The sequence below is a fragment of the Poromitra crassiceps genome (genome assembly GCF_964638095.1).
Source record: "Poromitra crassiceps genome assembly, chromosome: 11".
Taxonomy (NCBI): domain Eukaryota; kingdom Metazoa; phylum Chordata; class Actinopteri; order Beryciformes; family Melamphaidae; genus Poromitra; species Poromitra crassiceps.
Genome location: NC_139643.1, coordinates 39,854,841 through 39,875,659, shown reverse-complemented (window position 1 = coordinate 39,875,659; position 20,819 = coordinate 39,854,841). Strand labels below are relative to the sequence as shown.

Genomic DNA, 20,819 nt, shown 5'->3' with positions numbered 1-20,819 from the left:
ATGATTAATTAATGCACCACGCCTTTGTGCTTCAATCAGCTCTCCATGTCAGGCTGACACAAATGATGTCTGTGTATATACTGTGTGTGTGTGTGTGTGTGTGTGTGTGTGTGTGTGTGTGTGTGTGTGTGTGTGTGTGTGTGTGTGTGTGTGTGTGTGTGTGTGTGTGTGTGTGTGTGTGTGTGTGTGTGTGTTCGTGCGGGCGTGCGTGCGTGCGTGTCATAGCCGGAAGACAAAATGTCCTTTTCTGTGATGGCGGGGTCTAGTACTGCTGTCTCTTTTCACAGCATGGGGGTTCACTCAGCTAGACTGCCATTTGTGAATGAGGCGAAGTGAAAAGCACTGACTTGATGGCGTGCCGGAAACCCGCTTGATAAAAGAGACAGAATACAGATTTTCTGTTTTTTTCCTTTTTTGATACATGGCCAATTTCCCCCTGCCTAAGCTGTCCTATAGTCGCTGCTGGGGGCGGCGTCTCTGTTGTTGGCTGAAGCATCTCACATGCTTCATCCAATACATGTGCAGTTATAATCGCATCTTTTCACCTGATAGCGAGGAGTTTCACCGGGAAACGTGTTATCCCCCCAGTTCCCCTCCCCGCTGAACAGGCCAACCGGAGGAGACACTGCAGCGACCAGGACACATACCCGTATGTGGCTTCCCACACGCAGACATGACCAATTGTGTCTGTAGGAACGCCCGAGCGAGCTGGCGAGGGGATAGCCCGCTACACCACCCGGGCGCCCCTGAATACTGATTTCTAAAATGTCAATGGGGCTAAATCAGTGGAGCAACATATTGCTTTTTGATGTTGCTTACAGCCAAGCGACCGGGGATAAAAGGCTTAAAACGGAGCATTGCAGAGGGATGTACAGATGCATTTAAATAATTGATAATCAGTAGTTACTTGACTTGATCATCAGCAGTTAAGACAAACTCCAAACATACAGCCTTGAATTATTGATGCCATCGAGTCAACTTTCCATGTGCGTGTGCTGCTGGATTAGTGTGTGCATCGCTCCGCCTGTTTGTGTGTGTGTGTGTGTGTGTGTGTGTGTGTGTGTGTGTGTGTGTGCGTGCGTGCGTGCGTGCGTGTGCGTGTGTGTGTGTGTGTGTGTGTGTGTGTGTGTGCATGCATGCGTGTGTGTGCGTGTGTGCGTGTGTGTGTGTGTGTGTGTGTGTGTGTGTGTGTGTGTGTGTGTGCGAGTGCATGCGTGTGTGTGTGTGCATGCGTGTTTGCATGCTCATGCAGAGGCCACACGCTGCTTTCGTCTGAGGGCTGCAAAAGGGAGAAATAGTCTACATCAATAAATCACATGATACCATTCTCCACCGCAGTAGATCTCTGCAGCAAGAACGAGAGGGGAGGGTGGGGGCAGAGCACCCCGGGAATAGAGAGAGAGAGAAATGGGAGAGGGAGGGAGAGAGAGAGAGAGAGAGAGAGAGATGAGAGGGGTGTCATGATTCACCATTGTAGCTAGCACTCCCAAAACACATCTCCCAAAACAGAAACACACTACCCAGAGATATTGTTAAGTGTGCTGCCCATAAGCTATTCTGCTCAAGTATTCCAACAGAACACTTGGAAGACACTTGTTCTTTGGGGCACTAGCTCTCTATTCATTGAGGCAGTCTTCAGGAGGTTTTGCTGTAGAGTAAACATACTCTGTTCTGGACTACAGTATATACTGGCTACTGGCTACTCATCTAAATATGATTATTTTCCCATTACTTTTATATCTGATCCTTGAAGGGCATGCATAGTGAAATCATCTCCACCCAATATTTTCAGTGACTTGTAAGTATTGTAAAAACCATTGTGTCCCAGCCATGGTGTAATCAAGTCCCTATATCTTGAGTCCAAGTCAAGTCTTGAGTCGCCAGTGTTCGTGTTCGAGGCCGAGTCCAAGTCACCAAAGAAGAGTCTGAGTCAAGTCACAGTCCGGAGTTACTCAACGTGAGCATGAATCCACATGTAGGAGGAACACACGTGCCATCATGCCCTTGCACAAAAATTGAATAATGTCGCAGGGCTATATCGATATCTTATGCCTCGTTTTTTGAGTCCTCTTCTACAACTTGCGAGTTTGAATGCATGCATGCTTCCAGTCCAAGTGTGAGTCATCAGTGCTCGAGTCCAAGTTGAGTCACGAGTGCTGAAAATGAGTCCACTACTACAACACGGGTCCCAGCACCAGACTGCCTTCATGGGTGTTTGGGGGAAGACAAAGATGGGATGAGTCATACAGTAGTGAGAAAGTACCAAGGAGAGAGAGGTTAGAGTGCATGGAAGAGAGACGGAAGAAAGAGGGAGACATATTCTGCCATCTTTGGTGATAACATCAAGGTATGAGGGGAGGAGAAGAAGAAGACCACATCAGAGCTAATTAATATGTATGGCTGCCCACAGTAACGTGCTGTTTAATTAATATGTATGGCTGCCCACAGTAACGTGCTGTTTTAGAGTGAAGTGGCACAGAGTGGCCTCATAAAGACAGTACTTTAGGGCCTATACTCTTGCACAGACTGTGGCTCTATGAATATTCATTGTTCATTGTCCCAAAAACAATTTGCTTAACGCTTTTGACTTCTCTTCATCCGTATAATGTGCCAGTGCTTTTTGCCTATGCATGCATGGGTAGGCCTATAATGAAATCTAAATTATATTGTAGGAGGTCTGTGACAAGATCATCTGTGACACGGTCTGGTGGAAGGACTAACAAGTAGGCAACCGTGAAATTGCATAAATCAAGATGAAATGTTGGTTTGTTTTTTTCTCTTTTTTAATTTCTTTTTATTCATTTCATATTTGGTGATGAAGAACACACTCAATATAACAAACAACAGTTCTAGCATCCCTAAATACGTATTGTTGGTTAGCAAACTAAGCTTCTTCAGGGCAAACCAAGTTTGTTCACTAACTTACAGGGCGATTTTATCTGAATGTTGCTTTTAAGAGTACAAACACTCAAAAAAGCATGTCTTCTTCAACTATTATTATAGTTATATTATTCCTACATTTCAGTCTCAATGTAAAATTGCTTGTGAAAATGTGCATTTTGTATGTATGTATGTATGTATGTATGTACGCACGTATGTATGTACGTATGTATGTATGTACGTATGTATGTATGGATGGATGGATGGATGGATGGATGTATGTATGTATGGATGTATGTATGTATGGATGTATGTATATATGGATGTATGTACAGTATATACAGTATGTACGTATGTATGCACATATTTATGTATGTATGTATGGATGGATGGATGGATGGATGGATGTACATGTATGTATGTATGTATGGATGTATGTATGTATGGATGTATGTATATATGGACGTATGTACAGTATATACAGTATGTACGTATGTATGCACGTATGTATGTATGTATGTATGTATGTATGTATGTATGTATGTATGTATGCACGTATGTATGTATGTATGTATGTATGTATGTATGTATGTATGTATGTATGGATGGATGGATGTATGTATATATGTATGTATGTATGGATGGATGTATGTATGTATGTATGTATGTATGGATGGATGGATGGATGTATGTATGGATGGATGTATGGATGTATGGATGTATGTCTGGATGTATGGATGTATGTATATATGGATGTATGTACAGTATGTATAACAACTCATCAGTGTTTTCTGTCCCCTGCTTCAGCTCAATCCCAGTGGGAAATCAGCATTCATGTTTCTCCATGTTCCATCCAAAACGCTGCGTCTCATTCACGCTGCATGTCTGGAGTGATGTGTTCAGTGACACATTGTTAGCGGGACATGTGTCAGCGTCTGCACTGCAGTCTGCATCGCTGTTAGTTCATGCCATATTTGGCTGACAGCGTGCTGCACGCATATCCAAGTGGCAGACTATAACCTCATCATACGCCAGGCGGCATAATGTTGTTGAGCACATTTCACAACATGCTACATTAGCCTTCCCTCAGCCCGACTGCGCCACGCATTTGTCAACGTGTCACTGCCGCAGTGAGAGCCAGCACACTGTGTGTGAAAGCCTGTAGCGTCACATGGTGCATCTAGCACACTGTTTGAAAGCCTGTAGCGTCACGTGGTGCATGTGAAAGATCTCAGGTGAGATTCCCTGCGTAGAAGAAGCCGGTCCGAAGCCCTGACAACAGAGCAAGATGAAGGCAAGCAGGAAGAAACTACCAGAAAGCCAAAAACATGCATTTCCAGGTCAGGAGAGAGGGTGTTGCTATGGTTACTGTCTCACTCTCCTCAGCAGCTCTATTCGGAAACATTGCCTGATGAGTGAAAGGAGCTACTGCGTTCCTCTGTTGTGTTGTGTTGTGTTGTGTTGTGGTGTGGTGTGTGTGTGTGTTGTGGTGTGTGTGTGTGTGTGTGTGTGTGTGTGTTTGTGTGTGTGTGTCCCTATCTGTTTCCCTCCTCCATGGTTCAAAGCTAGTTGGCGCAAGTGCAGGAGGTTACTTCTAACCCATATTCAATGTTAATTGTTTTCAGTCAGTTTGCATATTTGGTAGCACGTTCTCCTCCACCACTGATTTAGCCTACATTCCTCACCATGTAAAATTCCTTCCTGCAGGAGTAGGGTGGCCATTTCAACAAAGTGCATAGTGCCTCTTTAATACACTGACTGCACCTTGTCCATGTATGCCTGCAATTAGTGTTGTCACGGTACCAATAATTCAGTAGTCGGTACCGGTACTAGTGAATTTCCACGGTACTCGGTACCAATTTCGGTACCACGGTAAAAAAAAACAGACTGATATTTCTTGAACATATTCTCCTTTATTAAAGTATGCAACCATTTCCAATGAACAAATGGCATGTAGGCTTCAACTTTAAAACAAAACAATGTGCTTCTGCTTACTTCTTACATTCAACTATGTATGGCAGTGAGTACAGACAGTGCAACACATGAAGCCCTCAAGTATTTAATTGTATTATTATATTAAATATTATAATTTAATTTATTTCACAGAATTGCTGGAATCCTTTTTTTTCCTCAACGGTGTATATTGGTATTTGATCGATGCATAGGAATTCTGCCAATGCCCTATCACACTTTCTTGCTTCATGTGAGTTCTTGTCATATTTCCTCTGCTTTTCAAAAACATCAGGAATTGTCTGCTGGGTGGTCTTTTGGGCTCCGCGACTTGTGCCTTCCTCTTCATCTTCATCTCTCGCATACTGTTAAATGGAAAGTAACGTCAGTGAGATTTACTAAAATAAAGAGATGATAAAGAGAACTGCACATACACACATGTAGAGTGCAAGCAATTTTATGTAGCTAGTTTTAATTCACGGACATGTTTCACCCGAAAGAAGCTTGTATTTATTTTGATGCCATGTTGAACTATGGCTAAGTTCGGCTATTAGCCGTGTCCCATAATGTTTCCATTACAAACATTGCATTGCACACGTGTTACACTATGCTAGCTAACGCTGTACCAGGTATTAGCCGGGTCCCATAATGATTCCATTACAAAACACGTTACGTTAACGTTAGCGCAAACGTTTTTTGGTTACACAATGCATTGCCAGCTATCTCAAAAACGAATGTGACAGGATAAGGTCTGTTTGATATGTTGTTAAACGTGTTATTTTACACCGTTTGAAAGAAGTAACCCACCTTGAATCATTTGAACAGGTCTGGGTGCCTGTCTTTCAGCTGCTTGGCGAGATTGGATGTGTTATCCTGTTTGGTTTGGAACTCCCTTTCACACTTTTTGCAGATGGGACTTTGGGGACTGATATTTCCAAATGCGACTCTTTGCATTCTTCTTCTCAACAAGTTGAGTTGTTGGAATAGGACAGGAGCAGCCGCTCCTGCTGTAGCTGTTAGCCATTATCTTCGCTGCCTGTGCGTGCCCTCCAGTGTTGCTCCTGGCCAATCCAGGCGCCACAGGGCGTGGTTATTGCTTATCCTATGTGGGGTTAGAAATCACGCGTATGCGCAGTATATGTATGTATGTTGATCAGGCAGACAGGCTAACGTTAGCTGGCGGCTGGGTCCATGAAGCCAAGCCATGGTGGCAAACTAAATAGTAAATTCGGTACCCTCGGTACCATGAAAAACAGGTCCCGTTCAGTACCGTAGCAATGTAGTACCGTCCAAGTACCGAAGTACCGAGTACCGTGACAACACTACCTGCAATAATTGCAATCTTCTTTATTTCATCTTTGTACTTGAGTGCCTCATATTCAGATTTGAATCACAGAAATGTGTTTAAAACCATACTGTACTGTACTGAAAAATGTGTGGAATACAATAATATAATGATACATGGCTCAGTGACAGAAGCAATAATTTGATCTGAAACACTGCAATTCCATATCACTGACCTTCGGGGAGGCTCAACACAGTGGGCAGGGTGAAGTGCTTACTGCTGCTAAATTATGACTCTCCCAAACTGTCAGCCACTCATTCGTAAATTATCTAACCTGTATGATGATACAGTATGATCTGTATGCGGGAGTATGCTGTTAATTAACATAAATATTAGTCTATAGTGTGTTATGTTGACACAATCTATTTGAAATGTAAACCTGTTGGTCTGCAGGAGAAAGTCATTTCACACAATTGAAAACAGGGTTTTTTCCTGGCTCAGAATGGGCCTTGTGGTCTTGACTGGTCTTGAAATAAAATCCCCAGTCCGGCTTGTCCGAGACCGAGTCAAGACCAAGACCGAGGGAGGGGCGACTCCGAGACGAGACCGAGACCATCAAAATGTGGTCTCAAGACTGGTCTTGAAGAGTGCAGTAGCCTACCTGCTCTTTATTCATCTCCTACATCGCCTAAGTCTCATCTTGTCCCCTGTCTCCTGAAGCTCAGCTTTGATTGACAGAGTCTTTACATGTTCTTCTCTGTCTGAGTGAAGAAAGTCAACACAGATAATGCCTGCTTCACAGTCGGCGCTCTGAGCCTGACTGACTGAGAAAGCCATTCTACGGGATTGGTACAAACTGCTGTTCCACCACCAACAATTTAAAAAGCACTGAAGTATCTATGCAAATCTGAGATGTTTAGATCATTCTATTATCTATTGAAACCCGAAATAATATTTGAGATCCCAGTCAACTTAATAACTGTCTTAATAAATCTTACATTGAACCAATTGCCTAGATGTTGTGCGAGCGTGTGTTTAGAAAGAATAAAGCTGGTGACTGCGTTTGTGGACTCATGGGATTGTCCTGGTGAAATATCTTGTAATGTTGCAGCTCAGTCATATACAGTGTGAAAACCACAACGACACAAAGACAGATCATTCAAGACAGCAAGTTGTGTAGTGTGAAAAGAACAGTGACTGACGACCAGCAACTGCCGCCGGTAGGTAGTGTGTATGAGTGATACGTGGGGCGGCTTTAGCTCAGGAGGTAGAGCGGGTCGGCCAATGACGCAAGGGTTGGCGGTTCGATCCCCGCTCCCTCCCAGCTGCTGTCGCTGTGTCCTTGGGCAAGACACCTAACCCTCCTTGCTCCCGATGGTGTGTAGGCACCCTGCGTGGCAGCCTGCCGCCATCGGTGTATGAATGGGTGAATGTAGACTATCTACTGATTGTAAAGCGCTTTGGATAAAAGCGCTATATAAATGCAGGCCATTTACCATTTACCATACGTTAGCTAGCTAGCAAGCTAGTTAATTTACTCAAGTAGCCGGCATCAAATAAACTTCAATGCGTCGCATCGCATGGATCCATTTGCGCATCGTTGAGCAAAGATTGTCTATTAACGGCAAGATCACCCACTTCACTCATTTCACAGTCTGTGCCCTCCCCCCCCCGTGACGGTGATCAGATGAGCAAGTCGTGATCGTACTAGCTTTGCTGTCTTTATAGGGATGGGCGCGCGCATCCGGCTCAAGGCTGCGCCGGTGTTGTGCAGACACGGTATTTCAAACTGTCCACCCTGTAGCTAAAACGAGACGGGTGGCATGCAGGCGCTACATTGCTGTATTGGTGGTTGTGTGGGGGTCATTCCTATGTTCCCCGGGTCCTATGTTCCCCGGGTCCTATGTTCCCCGGGTCCTATGTTCCCCGTTTTCCCAAATGGTGTCCACCCGCTATGCGGACCACCCGCAATGCCGACCTTAGGTTTAGGCGTGGGGGTGGGAGAGGTTAGGTTTTGGGTTAGGGTCTGGGGGAGGTTAGGTTTAGGCATGGGGGGAGGTTAGGTTTGGCGTGGGGGCTGGGAGAGGTTAGTGAAAAACGGGGAATATAGAACCCGGGGAACATAGACATGATCCCGATGTGTGTGAATCATGCATACTGCATTGAGCTATACTCTCTTGCCTTTACTTGAGTCATTTTCTAGCAGACAACTCAAGTAAAGTTGAACCAAATTAGTAGCACTCCTACTACTTGTGTGTCTCAGCACTCTTTCCACCCTTATTCTGCATAGCTGGGTAAACTCGCACTTAATAGAGAGATCTTCCCCTATAATCCTAAAGGTCACAGATTTGACGCCTGCAAAAGCCAATCTGTATCTATCAAGGCGCTGTGTGTAGGTGGATTGTCCTTGATGCTCATGCATTGTACAACAACAGTCTGGAGAAGCAGCTAGATGCTAAAGCCTGATGGGAGCCACTTGTAATAATTATATAATGCTGTAATGATGCAAATTGTGCATAATCATCCCTGTATTATTGGAGTAATTTGAAGGCTCTGCTCCCTCTAACCTCTCCTCGTCCATCTCTCCATCCTATTCATCTCACCAATCTCTGCCTTCCACATCTTTCAAGCTCTGATTAGCAGCAGCCTCTTATAAGCCTGAGTGCCTCTCACTGTCCAGCCCTTTGTGGGACCACCTCTTGACATCATGGTGGTATAAGCATGGCTGCCAGCCTCTGCAGGCCGCGTGGTCCATGTCTGCTTTGTTGGAGAGCCTTTGCAGACTTATATACATGCTGTGAGGTAGAGGTCAGCGAGATGTTTGATTAGCCCACTCCTTGGGGAAAATGCACGAGGACACACGTACTCTGTACACTACAGAGGCTCTGATGTTAGGTCACCACAAATCTCCCGGCGACCACAGCTGACACTATCATGGAGGTCCATGGAGAACTGTTACGTCTGCAAATTCCTAAATACTGTATATACAACCAGCAAATATACAACCAAACACCAAGCTTAATGCTGTAAGTAAAAATGAATAGTTTTATCAAGTAGATTTGGTTTAGTTTCGTTTAGTTAGTTTCATTTAGCTAAACAGCTACTGTAGATGTTTGCAGCTATTGTTGCCCAAGAGCTGATGACCTTCACTATTGGCTACAGTACATTATGGTGTGTGTTATATCAGCTGAGGCCGAGCCACACACAATGCAAGAATATGTGTGCACTGTGCACAAAAGGGAATGCGTGGCCATACCCAGGGGTGTTTCTATAGGGAGTGGCCAGGGGTGACACTGGCCACTCCCTATAGAAACACCCCAAATCTCATTGGTCATCCCAGGTGCCACCCCAAAATCCTGAGGGTGCTGCTGGCATCTGTGGCCAACGTTACTGTCTTTCAGAGGCTGCAGCGGGCACATTTTTAAAGCTACAGTGAAGCTATATTAAACTAGAAGACCTAAGACATCCATTGCTACCAACCATGTTATTCTAGTTAAATAGGGATAAATAATGCTCCAAATTTAGGCAACATTTTTGTAAGGGAAAACCTTTCTACATCCTTCCTAAATGGCGCACTCAGTGCCACCCTTGCTTGAGTCTGTGTCCCACCTGGGCCACCTCAGTCAAAATGGCCCAGACACACCACTGGTTATACCCTCTTGCAGACAAGCACAGATGCAAATACATAAGCATGCACACATTGTAATTGAAGAGATTTGCTCCAAAATAAACTATTTCAAAACAGAGACATCTCGTCTTGCAGTCTGATTGGAGTATAACCCAAGACTAATGATGATTTTTTTTAAATATACATATATAACAGTACAGGAGATATGTTGTTAGACAAAGTCACACCTTTAAAGATTCACACCTCAATATTTTAGAGGCAGATCCCCCCCCCTCCCCCCCTCCAAAATGGATGATGGAGCATTTTTGAGAACAGAAGTCAACTGAAAAGGATGAGGCAACCATGAGCATTTATCTCAATATGTAATTTCATCAGGTCCTGAGCAGTGTGAAATTGAATTTGTCAGTGGATTATTTGCGCGAGTTTTTGGTTTCCAGTGCTTCAACATTACAGCTCCACAGCCTGTAAGCGAATGAGACACGCACTGCACTGAAGCATGCTCGGCTAGCACGAGGCTAGAATATATCAGGCCTATGCTCCAACACTGTGTGTGTGTGTGTGTCTCTGTGTGTGTGTGTCTGTGTGTGTATGTGTGTGTGTGTACTGTGTACCATGTGTGCGGGTTCAACATCGAGCCAATTTTTACCTAGCGAGACGCATGCTCTGTGGGACCTCGATCGTAATGGAAAATCCATCGATGGATGGAGCAGATGAGCAGCGTTCAGGAACCGCTCGCACATTCTGTCTCGATTTGTTGTGCCTGTTGCATCTGTCTACGTCTGTCTGTCTTCCTCTCACATCGCATCACATCTCCTCACCCAATTACTGCACCCAACTAGGAAAACAAAAGAAAGACAAATGGGAAGACGTTTCCACCTTGTTCCGATGTGTTTATTATCCTCTAGGGGTGTATTCGCTGTCTCTCTGATAAATGTGTGTGTTGTTGAGGCAGAGTTGCATTTCATTGCGATTCGGAGCATATAGTCATATTTTGGAGAGGCTTGTCTGGGTGCCATTCCACAAGGTCATTGGTTGAGTGGTGCAAACATTTCGTCTCCCACAACGAGTTTGAGTTCACATGCATCGGTTTCTGGTGTAGTTTTAAGCAAAGCACAGAAATACAGGATCGGTTTGTCAGCACTGTCTATATGAGTGGAGATCAGGCTGTTGGTGGACCGGACCCCTACTGTGTTAGTGATGGGGATGGTTTGCCAGAGCCTTGGGGGAGCTGCTCAGGTGCATTATGTATGTGTGTGTGTGTGTGTGTGTGTGTGTGTGTGTGTGTGTGTGATTGTGAGCTCATAGCAGGAAAGGGTACAAGGGGCCAAGTAATCAACCCCTTTAATCCAGACCAGCAGGTGTGTGTGTGTGTGTCTGTGTGTGTGTGTGTGTGTGTGTGTGTGTGTGTGTGTGTGTGTGTGTGTGTGTGTGTGTGTGTGTGTGTGTGTGTGTGTGTGTGTGTGTGTGTGGCACCTTCATGAAGAAAACTGGCAATGACTTTATAGTAACTGCCAACCAGACATCATTCTTGGATCTATCAGAGCACATAGCTTATACAAAATTGGGAATAATACCGAACCCTTTGACAAGCTTTTTCTCCACGTCATATTTGCATTGGATTTGTTGATGAGCAATGTTTCTAATAGAGTCCCCCTCCCTCTCTCTCTCTCTCCCACCCCCCCCCCCCCCCTCTCTCTGCAGGACGAATGTCATAGGATGAACACTGCTGGTGGGGTGTGTCTGTCTGTGCTGTCCTTTCTCCTGGCCGTGGCCGGGGCCCTGGCTGCTGCGTCTGCCCTGGCTCTCACTCCTCTCTCTGCCCTGGCCGAGGCGGTCCCCAGCGCCGGGGCAGAGGGGGCCGTCTCGCCCCTCTCCTCCCCGTGCTCCAGCCTGGTAGCCGGGGTGCTCTATGGCTCTTTCTCCCTGAGGGAGCTCTTTCCCTCCAGGGCGCCGGGCTGCTCCTGGTCCCTGGAGAACCCCGACCCCACCAAGTACTCCCTCTACCTCCGCTTCACCCGCCACCCCGCCATCTGCCAGACACACTCCCCCATGCTCCTCTCCCTCGACCACCACCTGACCAATCAAAGCTGTCCCCTCCACGCACACATGGCCGCTAGGGACCAGGAAGTCATCGAACTCTGCGGCGGCCAATCCGACTCAGATGGACCGTACTCTTTCCTGCAGTTCGACAAGAACTTTGTGCAGCTGTGTCTCACCAGACACCCGGCCGCGGACGAGCCTCAGGTAACGAAGGAAGCGCTGGAGGTGCGACTGGTGGAGGTGCTGCTCATCAACAACGAGAACTCCAGCCAGTTTACGTGCGGCGTGCTCTGTCGATGGTTTGAGGAGTGTTTACGCACGCGCGGAGACCCGGAGCTTTCCGACGGCGACGGCTGTGGAATGACGCAGACGGGGTGTATCTGTCCCAACCACAACATCATGGCGCCCCCTATCCCGCTCCTCCCTGCCACGCCCCATAATTTCAACAACGGCTCGCTGGCGCCCGATGACTGCTGCGTCACCGACGGGCATTCCAACGATGCGATCGCCATCGCGCCTCGAGATGTCCGACAAGGTAAGGTTACCTCTCGCTGTTTCATTGCTGCTTTTGTCATGTTCAGTGATGCATGAGCACTGTTATCAGCACAGATCATACGGTTTGTACCCAATAACACAGCAGTTGTTTTTGTAATGCCATAACACAAAACACAACTTTCAAAGGCGCGCGTTATTGTTCAGACGTCCCACATAAATCAACGTGCAAGAGGAGGTGGGCGCCGTAAAACACCAGTGCATTCCATCACACAGAGGCAGTTGTGTTGAGTTCACTGTCTGTGCCACCACTTGCCTTTCAGCACGAATACTGACTCGTCGTTTATCCAGTTTGTAGAGGCAAACAGATGGGAAACGTTTGCTTTGTCATCCTGGCCTCCGGCACAACCTCAGAGAGGTCACATGCCCCCCCCCCCCCCACCTGATATAATTTGTTAGTTGACATTTGTCTTTGATATATTGGCGTTTAATTAAAAATGAAGCAGTTCAAAGAGGCCTCTTAACACCCTCTATCAAAAGACTTGTGAATGGCTATCATAAATTCAGACTTCTGATCTACACTCACCGAGCACTTTATTAGAAACGCCTGTACACCGTCCTGCTTATTCATGCAATTATCCATTCAGCCAATCGTGTGGCAGCAGTGCGTAACATCATGCAGATACAGGTCAGCAGCTTCAGCTAACGCTGCACATCAAACATCAGAATGGGAAAATGTGATCTCGGTGACTTTGACCGTTGCGTGGTTGTTGGCGCTGCCAGACAGGCTGCTTTGAGCATTTCTGAAACTGCTGATCTCCTGGGACAGAATGGAGTGGAAAAAAAACAAAAAAAACATCCAGGGAGCACTGCAGTGGTTCTGTGGACGGAAACACCTTGTTGATGAGAGCGGTCAGAGGAGAAGCCAGGCTAGTTGGAGCTGACGGAACAGTCTACAGTAACTCAGATAACCTCTTTGGTGAGTGAGCATTTAAAAGCATCTCAGAATTCACAACACGTCCAACCTTGAGGCGGATGTCACTTTGGTAGCCGGTTGACATTGAGCTGAAAGCTACCATACCACACCCCAAAGCCTGAGCCCCAGATCAATTCTTACCTTGTTGAAGAGAAGGTTATTATCAGTCTACGTATTCAATCAGCAGCACGCATACGGTTTTATCATCTAATGAACTTGCACAGAGGAAGAGAAAGAAAAGTGAAACCAGCTCAACTCAAGCACAACCGATGTGTAGCACCCACCTGGGTGATGCACGGCAGCCAGAATGCGCTAGAACGCTCACCATACCATACATCAGCTATCATGGTGGAGAAGACTTTGCCAATTAGATATCGAGAGATGATTAGGTGGTCAGGATGGAAGGAAGGCCTGTATGGGAATTTAGCCAGCCAGGGCACCAGGGTTACACCCCTACTGTGAGTGAGCAGCGAAGAACGGTGCTCACTCACAGGACACGGACAGGAGTCTGTGTCTCTGCCCTGGGTCATTGGGGGGGGGGGGATTATTCATGAGATCAGAGGGAAGAGCACCCCCTACTGGTCTTCCAGCACCACTTCCAGCACCAGATGGTCTCCCATCCAAGGATATGGCTCGCACTTCAGGTAGCCCAGTGGCTGGTCAACCTAAGAGGCTTTAGACAGCTCCTGCATTGCTTCTGCATCACTGCTGTGAACTGTGGGTGGCCCTTGATGAGAAGATGGTTCGGAGTGTGGGCAAGTGTGTGTGTGTGTGTGTGTGTGTGTGTGTGTATGTGTGTGTGTGTGTGTGTGTGTGTGTGTGTGTGTGTGTGTGTGTGTGTGCGCGTGCGCGCGTGCGTGCGTGCATGCGTGTATGGTGAGTGGGAGGCAGTGTTGTCTTCCAATCAGTTCCCCTGTGGCTTAATTACCCTAAACTATTAGAATTCGAATCACTAATTATCCAACATCCTGCTGACAGAGCGTGAGCCAGAATCGTGCCTCTCCTCTCTATCCACGGAAAGATGGACACTCATGCCATTGAGTCAAATCCACTTTGAAGCAAAACTTCCCTTTCTCTCTTTGCCTCTGTTTATCTCCGTATCTCAAACTCTCATCTCATCATCGAGATCTGCATCTGCACCATTTGAAAATGCAACACTTGCTTGTACAAAGCTATTCACAGGTGCTGTATACTTTTTAAGAGTGATAGGTCTCTTCAGTTCTCGGTTGATAAAATGAACACTGGGTGCTCCGTTTTGAAGTTAATAAGCAATCAACTTCAGGCAGTGCTCCCCCCCCCCAAAAAAAACTGATGCAGAGGATTTTGGAAATAAACTTGTCATATCTTGTTTAGTTAAGTGCCATCACTTTTTCAGATTTAGAGTCTAGCAGATTGTCAAAGAGCAACTAATTAGCTTTGACAATGCCTGGCAGGTGTTCCAGCCTGAAGCGGGTCTGATTTGTAATTTTTTTTATTTTATTATTTCAGGGCTATCTTCTGCACCATTTTTGTCTGTGCATATTTCCATTGTGATTATGGCTGCGATGGACGGTAGTCTATTATGCTGGCTGACCTTCACCAAGCTCATTTTCAGGATTCAGGATTTTCTTTTTTTTGCATATCTTTATTACGAGCATGACCACAATGCAGTACAATGAGCACATTTTGCATTGTATGGGCAGACCTTTGGGGATATTATTTCTCAGTGTGGGTGGGACCTTAGCCAGTTCTCTGTCGATAAAGACGGCTATTTTGTGCGGCTACAGGATTGTTTTCAATCGACAATATGGGACTTATTTGCAAACCAATCATCACAGCTCGACCCCAAAATTGCACTGGAGGAATACACCTCCACAGTTATGGATTATATTAACTTCTGTGTGGACAATGTTACCAGCTGGAAAACAATCCACATATTTCCTAACCAAAAACCGTGGATGACATCTGATGTACGTTCACTACTCAAAGCTCGGGATGCTGCTTATAAAACAGGGGATGCAGCTACATACAGCAGAGCCAGGTCTGCACTAAGGAGAGGCATCAAATCTGCTAAACTTAAATACAAACAACGTATTGAAAGTCATTTCAACAGCTCAACCAACCCCCGTCAAGTATGGAAGGGAATCAGGGTAATCACAGACTATAAAGCGTCATCTCCCTCTGCAACCAGCTGTGCCACTCTAGCCGAGGAACTTAACCACTTCTACGCTCGGTTCGACAGGGAAAACGAACACCAAGTGGTACAGCCCCTCCCCGCCACCGACAACAATACTGCACCCAGCCTCAGCCTCCACGATGTCAGACTCTGTCTCCGGAACATCAACCCCAGGAAAGCAGCCGGTCCAGATGGTGTGGCAGGCCGCGTCCTCAAAGACTGCGCTAACGAACTTGCAGAGGTATTCACTGACATCTTTAACCTCTCCCTGTCCACATCATCTGTCCCGCCATGCCTAAAATCATCAACAATTATCCCAGTGCCAAAACGGTCAACTGCCACATGCCTGAACGACTACAGGCCTGTGGCCCTCACCCCCCTCCCTGCCAAATGTCTGGAGAGACTCGTCACAAAACACATCAAGGCCATCATGCCAGCCTCCTGTGACCAACACCAGTTCGCCTACAGGGAGAACCGATCGACTGACGACGCCATAGCCATCGTTCTTCACTCTGCCCTAGAACATCTGGACCACAAGAACTCTTACGTAAGACTGCTTTTCATCGACTACAGCTCGGCTTTCAACACAATCCGGCCCAGCAAGCTCATCTCCATACTCCAGGCCCTGGGGCTCAGCACCTCGCTCTGCAACTGGGTTCTGGACTTCTTATCCAACCGCTCACAGTATGTCAAACTCGGCAAGCACTCATCTTCCATTCTGTTTCTAAACACCGGCGCTCCCCAGGGCTGCGTGCTCAGCCCCTTTTTCTACAACGCATACACACACAACTGCTCCCCCTTCCACCCTTCCAATCTCATCATCAAATTCGCAGACGACACTACAGTGCTGGGCCTCATTTCTAATAACGACGAGTCTGCCTACAGAAATGAGGTTCAGAGGCTGGAGGAATGGTGCCGCAGCCTCAACCTGGAGCTTAACACCAAAAAGACCAAGGAAGTGATTATAGACTTTCGCAAGTCAAGCCACCACAACCACTCCCCCCTGTTCATCAACGGGGAGGCAGTGGAGATTGTCACGTCTTTTAAATTCCTTGGTCTGACCATCACAAAGGAGCTGTCTTGGAGCGCCAACACATCCGCCATGATTGGCAAAGCACAGCAACGCCTCTTCTACTTAAGGAAACTTAAGCGTGAAAACCTCCCACAGAGGCTCCTAGTAAATTTCTATCGATGTGCCGTCGAGAGCGTGCTGACATACTGTCTGTCAGTGTGGTTCTCCAGCTGCACCAAAGCAGACCAGCACGCTCTCCAGCGTGTCATCAAAACAGCGGGCAAAATCATTGGGACTTCGCTCCCGGACATCCACTCCCTCTACTCCTCTCGCTGCCTGCGCCGTGCCCACAGCATCATCAAGGACTCATCTCACCCGGCTCATCATCTGTTCGTCCTCCTGCCCTCAGGTAGGAGATACAGATCCATCCGCTCTAAAACTTCCAGGATGCTTAACAGCTTTTTCCCACAAGCTGTCAGCCTGCTGAACACTACCCCTCGAAACACAACACAGCCCCCCCCCCCCCCCCCCCCCCCCCGAACAATGAACTCTGACTGTTTCACACAACACTCTGGACTCACTGTTTACATGCACTTCTGAACAGTCACTAACTCTGATGCCTTTATAGAATAATGTATTATTTATTGTATGTATTTATTATTTGGGCCGATGCACTTTACCTGGTGTTGCACTGTACGTCTCAGGGAGATGCTTGTCTATATCTCGTTGTTGGAGCAATTTAACAATGACAATAAATATACTTGAACTTGAACTTGAACTTGAACTTTGTCCTCACTGCTGGAGGTGAAGGAAATGGAAAATAAAATAGACAATGTTTGCATGTCAATAAAGGTTTGCACCCTGGAGTTTTTATCTCACATTGCATTTGCAATTTCTATATATAGCTTTATTTATTTTCCTGAAGGGAAGCAGGGGTCTTTGTCTGTCCAATCTGTCAATCTGAGACAATTTGAACACAGTTATGCTTTATAAAGTGACACAAATGCTGTCCACTTTTATCGCTGCCCACTATTATTCTATATGGAATACATTTTTGCTTTATATCTAGTTTGCTTGTCTATGCTATGCTATGCTATACAATATGCAATACAATTGTATCTGCTCTTATTTAGGCAAAAGGCATTCTGAGAAGAGTCAAGTATATTGTGTGTGTGTGTGTGTGTGTGTGTGTGTGTGTGTGTGTGTGTGTGTGTGTGTGTGTGTGTGTGTGTGTGCATCTATTTTTAGGACTGCATATCTACCGTCAGCAGAGTCTGCTCTTTTCACCCTTCTCAAGCAAAACACCTCTCCCCCCACCCACACACACACACACACACACACACACACACACACACACACACACACACACACACACACACACGCGCACACACACACACACACACACACACACACACACACACACACACACACACACACACACACACACACACACACACACAGAATTTGCACACCCCCTGTGGCACTGTCAGTGCGTTGACACACTGTCGATGAATAATACAGGCAAACAGATCAGCGCCCTATTGACCTTAGAGAGGCCGGCACATTGTTTGCTCATGTAAGACCCCTGGGTCACATGGTCTCTGGGTCACATGGTGTCTGGGTCACATGGTGTCTCACATTCAAACAATCTTTTGGTGTGTTTCAATGGAAGGGCAAGAGAGAGAGAGAAAGAGAGACAGTGAGAGCAGTAGCTAAATAAGATGCCACAAATAAGATGTAACAGTGCACATCCATTTCACATAATCCAGCCAGCTATATGTGCGCGTGCAATTGGGTTCATGTGGAGAGGTTGCAACTGCACATGAGCCGCCATGCGCGAACACAGATAGAGCCACAGATCAGCACAAAGGTCACTAAAAACAGCACATACATGCACATGTGTGCGCAAAGAGCCCAAAGCGATAAGGTTGAATAACTTGAATGAACAGTGCGGTGCAAGTGCACTTCTGTTGTGCCCACCCCTCCTCCTGTTACTCTCTCAAGACAGTCTATCTCGTCCACCATCTTTGAATGCTCCAGAGACAGCCTGTATTACAGACCAGGGGTTCTCAAACTGTTTTGGCTTCAGCTTTCCCTGATTTCTGAATCCACGTATTCACTTTATGTAGCCCCGCCCACTTGACCAAGTTGTGTTATGACTTCCTGTTCAAAACACTGTCTGTTTTACCTGGTCACCAGTAGGCTACTGTACTGTCACAGGAAGTGTAAACACAATAGGAAGTAACTGGCTGACCCGTGTGTTGGAACATATGGTGGATAGGCTACCCCCTTTCCACGACTGCAACCATACCTGTACGATGCACTGAATGAATGATAATCCACCTTTAACATTACAAATAAGAAATTGCATGAAGGAGTTTGTTTGTTTGTTTAATGTTTATTTGCATAGGGACAGATACATAAACATAGAGCAATTGCAGAAAACAGTCTGATGTCATATATCATAACATTTCTAGCCTAAGCTCATTTGCAATGTTTGTCCCTAGATGTTATAGCAGTGATACTCAACTTGCGGCCCGGGGGCCAGATGCGGCCCGCGGTAGGGTGCCGAGTGGCCCCCCAAACATGTTCTAATTCACAATGAAAACGAACGTTAAATAAAGTTTGACTGAGCTCCAGCTAAATTGTCAAATATTGCTGGCTGCTCACCGCTCAGGCACTTACTTAACTAACTTAACCTAACTAATACACAACCATTATGTATACTCCAAAAAAGAGCATTGAGAATTGTACACCATGTTGGGTACAGGGAACATACAAATATATTATTTCTGAATTCCAAGTGTCTCAAGTTTATGGATCTTGTCAAGTTCAAAACTGCTCAAACAATGTACAAAGCAAAGAATAATTTACTCCCCTGTAACATTCAAAAGTTATTTAAGGACAAAGAATGTGGGTATAATTTAAGAGGGAAAAATAATTTTGAGAAACGCTATGTTTGTACAAATGTGAAGAGCATGAGCATTTCATTTGGTGGAGTGACTCTGTGGAACAGTTTGGATAATGAAATAAAACAAAGTAGAACTATTATACTGTATACTGAAAAAGTTTAAAAATATTATGATTGAGGGATACAGAGAAGAGGAGGCGGCGGGGGGGAGGGGGGGGGGACACATGGTAATAGGGTGGCTCAGGTTAAAAGGAAAATAAGAAAATATGAAAAGTAATAACATAGAATTTTATGTTATTACGATGTGCCTATATTAAAACTAGAATGTACATGGCTTTATTTTCAATCTGTGTGCAGTGCAAACTGTGGTAGAGCCCTCACTTCTAATAGCTTAGCGCTACAATTAGCCTACACCCGTTCAGTCGGCCAAAATGCACATTCCAACAGCGCTAAAAACACTCACATGTACAAGGTGCATACCTGCCAACACAACAGTCTCCCGATTTTTAACCCTTTCTCTCACTGTGCTCCCGCTTGGTGATTTCTCCCCCTAATCTCCCGATTTGTAGGATATTATGTGGTGGTACCTGGCAACCCAACCCAGTAGTGATGCGCGGGTCAGGGTTTTTTAAGGCCCGCCCCAACCCAACCCGTAATTGGAGCCAGCCCGCCCCGCCCAGCCCGTTAAAATATCTGAAAATTCCAAACTCAGCCCAACCCAGCAGCCCGCAACGGCCAATTTAATGTAATATGTCTCCGGACTCAGGAGGAGCACAGCAGAGCTTCCAAGGTGTGCAAAGTAGCTAATAACTCTGTCTCTCTCCCCTCTCTCTCTCTCTCACACACACACACACAGACACTCACATGCTGCCGTGCGCAACAACAGTTGTACTGCTCTGGATGAGTTGCGCGGCTGCTTTCATGTCGGTCTTTCTTCAATTAATCCAAGGTCTTCAAATGGAGGTAGCAGGTAGAGGTAGGTAGGCTACAGAAACAGTTCTTATTCTTCCCCATTTCTTTTAATTACCTCATGCGCTCTCAATTGGTCACGTTGCAGTAGTACTAAACGTAGTAGTGCAGCAGGTGCGCAGACGTCTTGCAGATACTCGCTGTCTGATTTATTTTAATTACCTCATGCGCTCTCAATTGGTCACAGCCTATCACGTTGCAGTAAAGTTGACAAATAGATCACAGTCGAGTGCACAACAGAAAATCTGCGGTGGCATTAGTTTTATGGACACTTCAAATAATAATTAAAGCGAATAATCCTTCCAAAATGTTTGTTTTGAGAGCACATAGGCTACCTCATTGAAGTGTTTCTTTACTCCATGGAGGCTATAGAGAGTGCAGAGAGAGTTCACGTCTTAAAGTCCCTGGAAACCAGATTTTTTTTTTTATTATTTAGCATTTTGAGTTCATCACATCACAGGAACCTATGTTAATAAGCCACCAGCCAAATTTGAACGATGATGAACGTCGCAAAGTATATA

At 45.9% G+C, this 20,819-nt stretch overlaps 1 protein-coding gene across 1 annotated transcript in view; it reads left to right on the top strand.

The window, feature by feature from the left end:
* The window catches only part of adgrb2 (adhesion G protein-coupled receptor B2), a 332,454-nt gene that overhangs the window by 80,597 nt on the left and 231,038 nt on the right, over nucleotides 1–20,819 (top strand). The window contains exon 2 of the mRNA XM_083646528.1: nucleotides 11,445–12,318. Within this exon, the coding sequence (XP_083502654.1) occupies nucleotides 11,460–12,318 (859 nt within the window). The 5' untranslated portion in view covers nucleotides 11,445–11,459. The remainder of the gene's footprint in view (nucleotides 1–11,444; nucleotides 12,319–20,819) is intronic.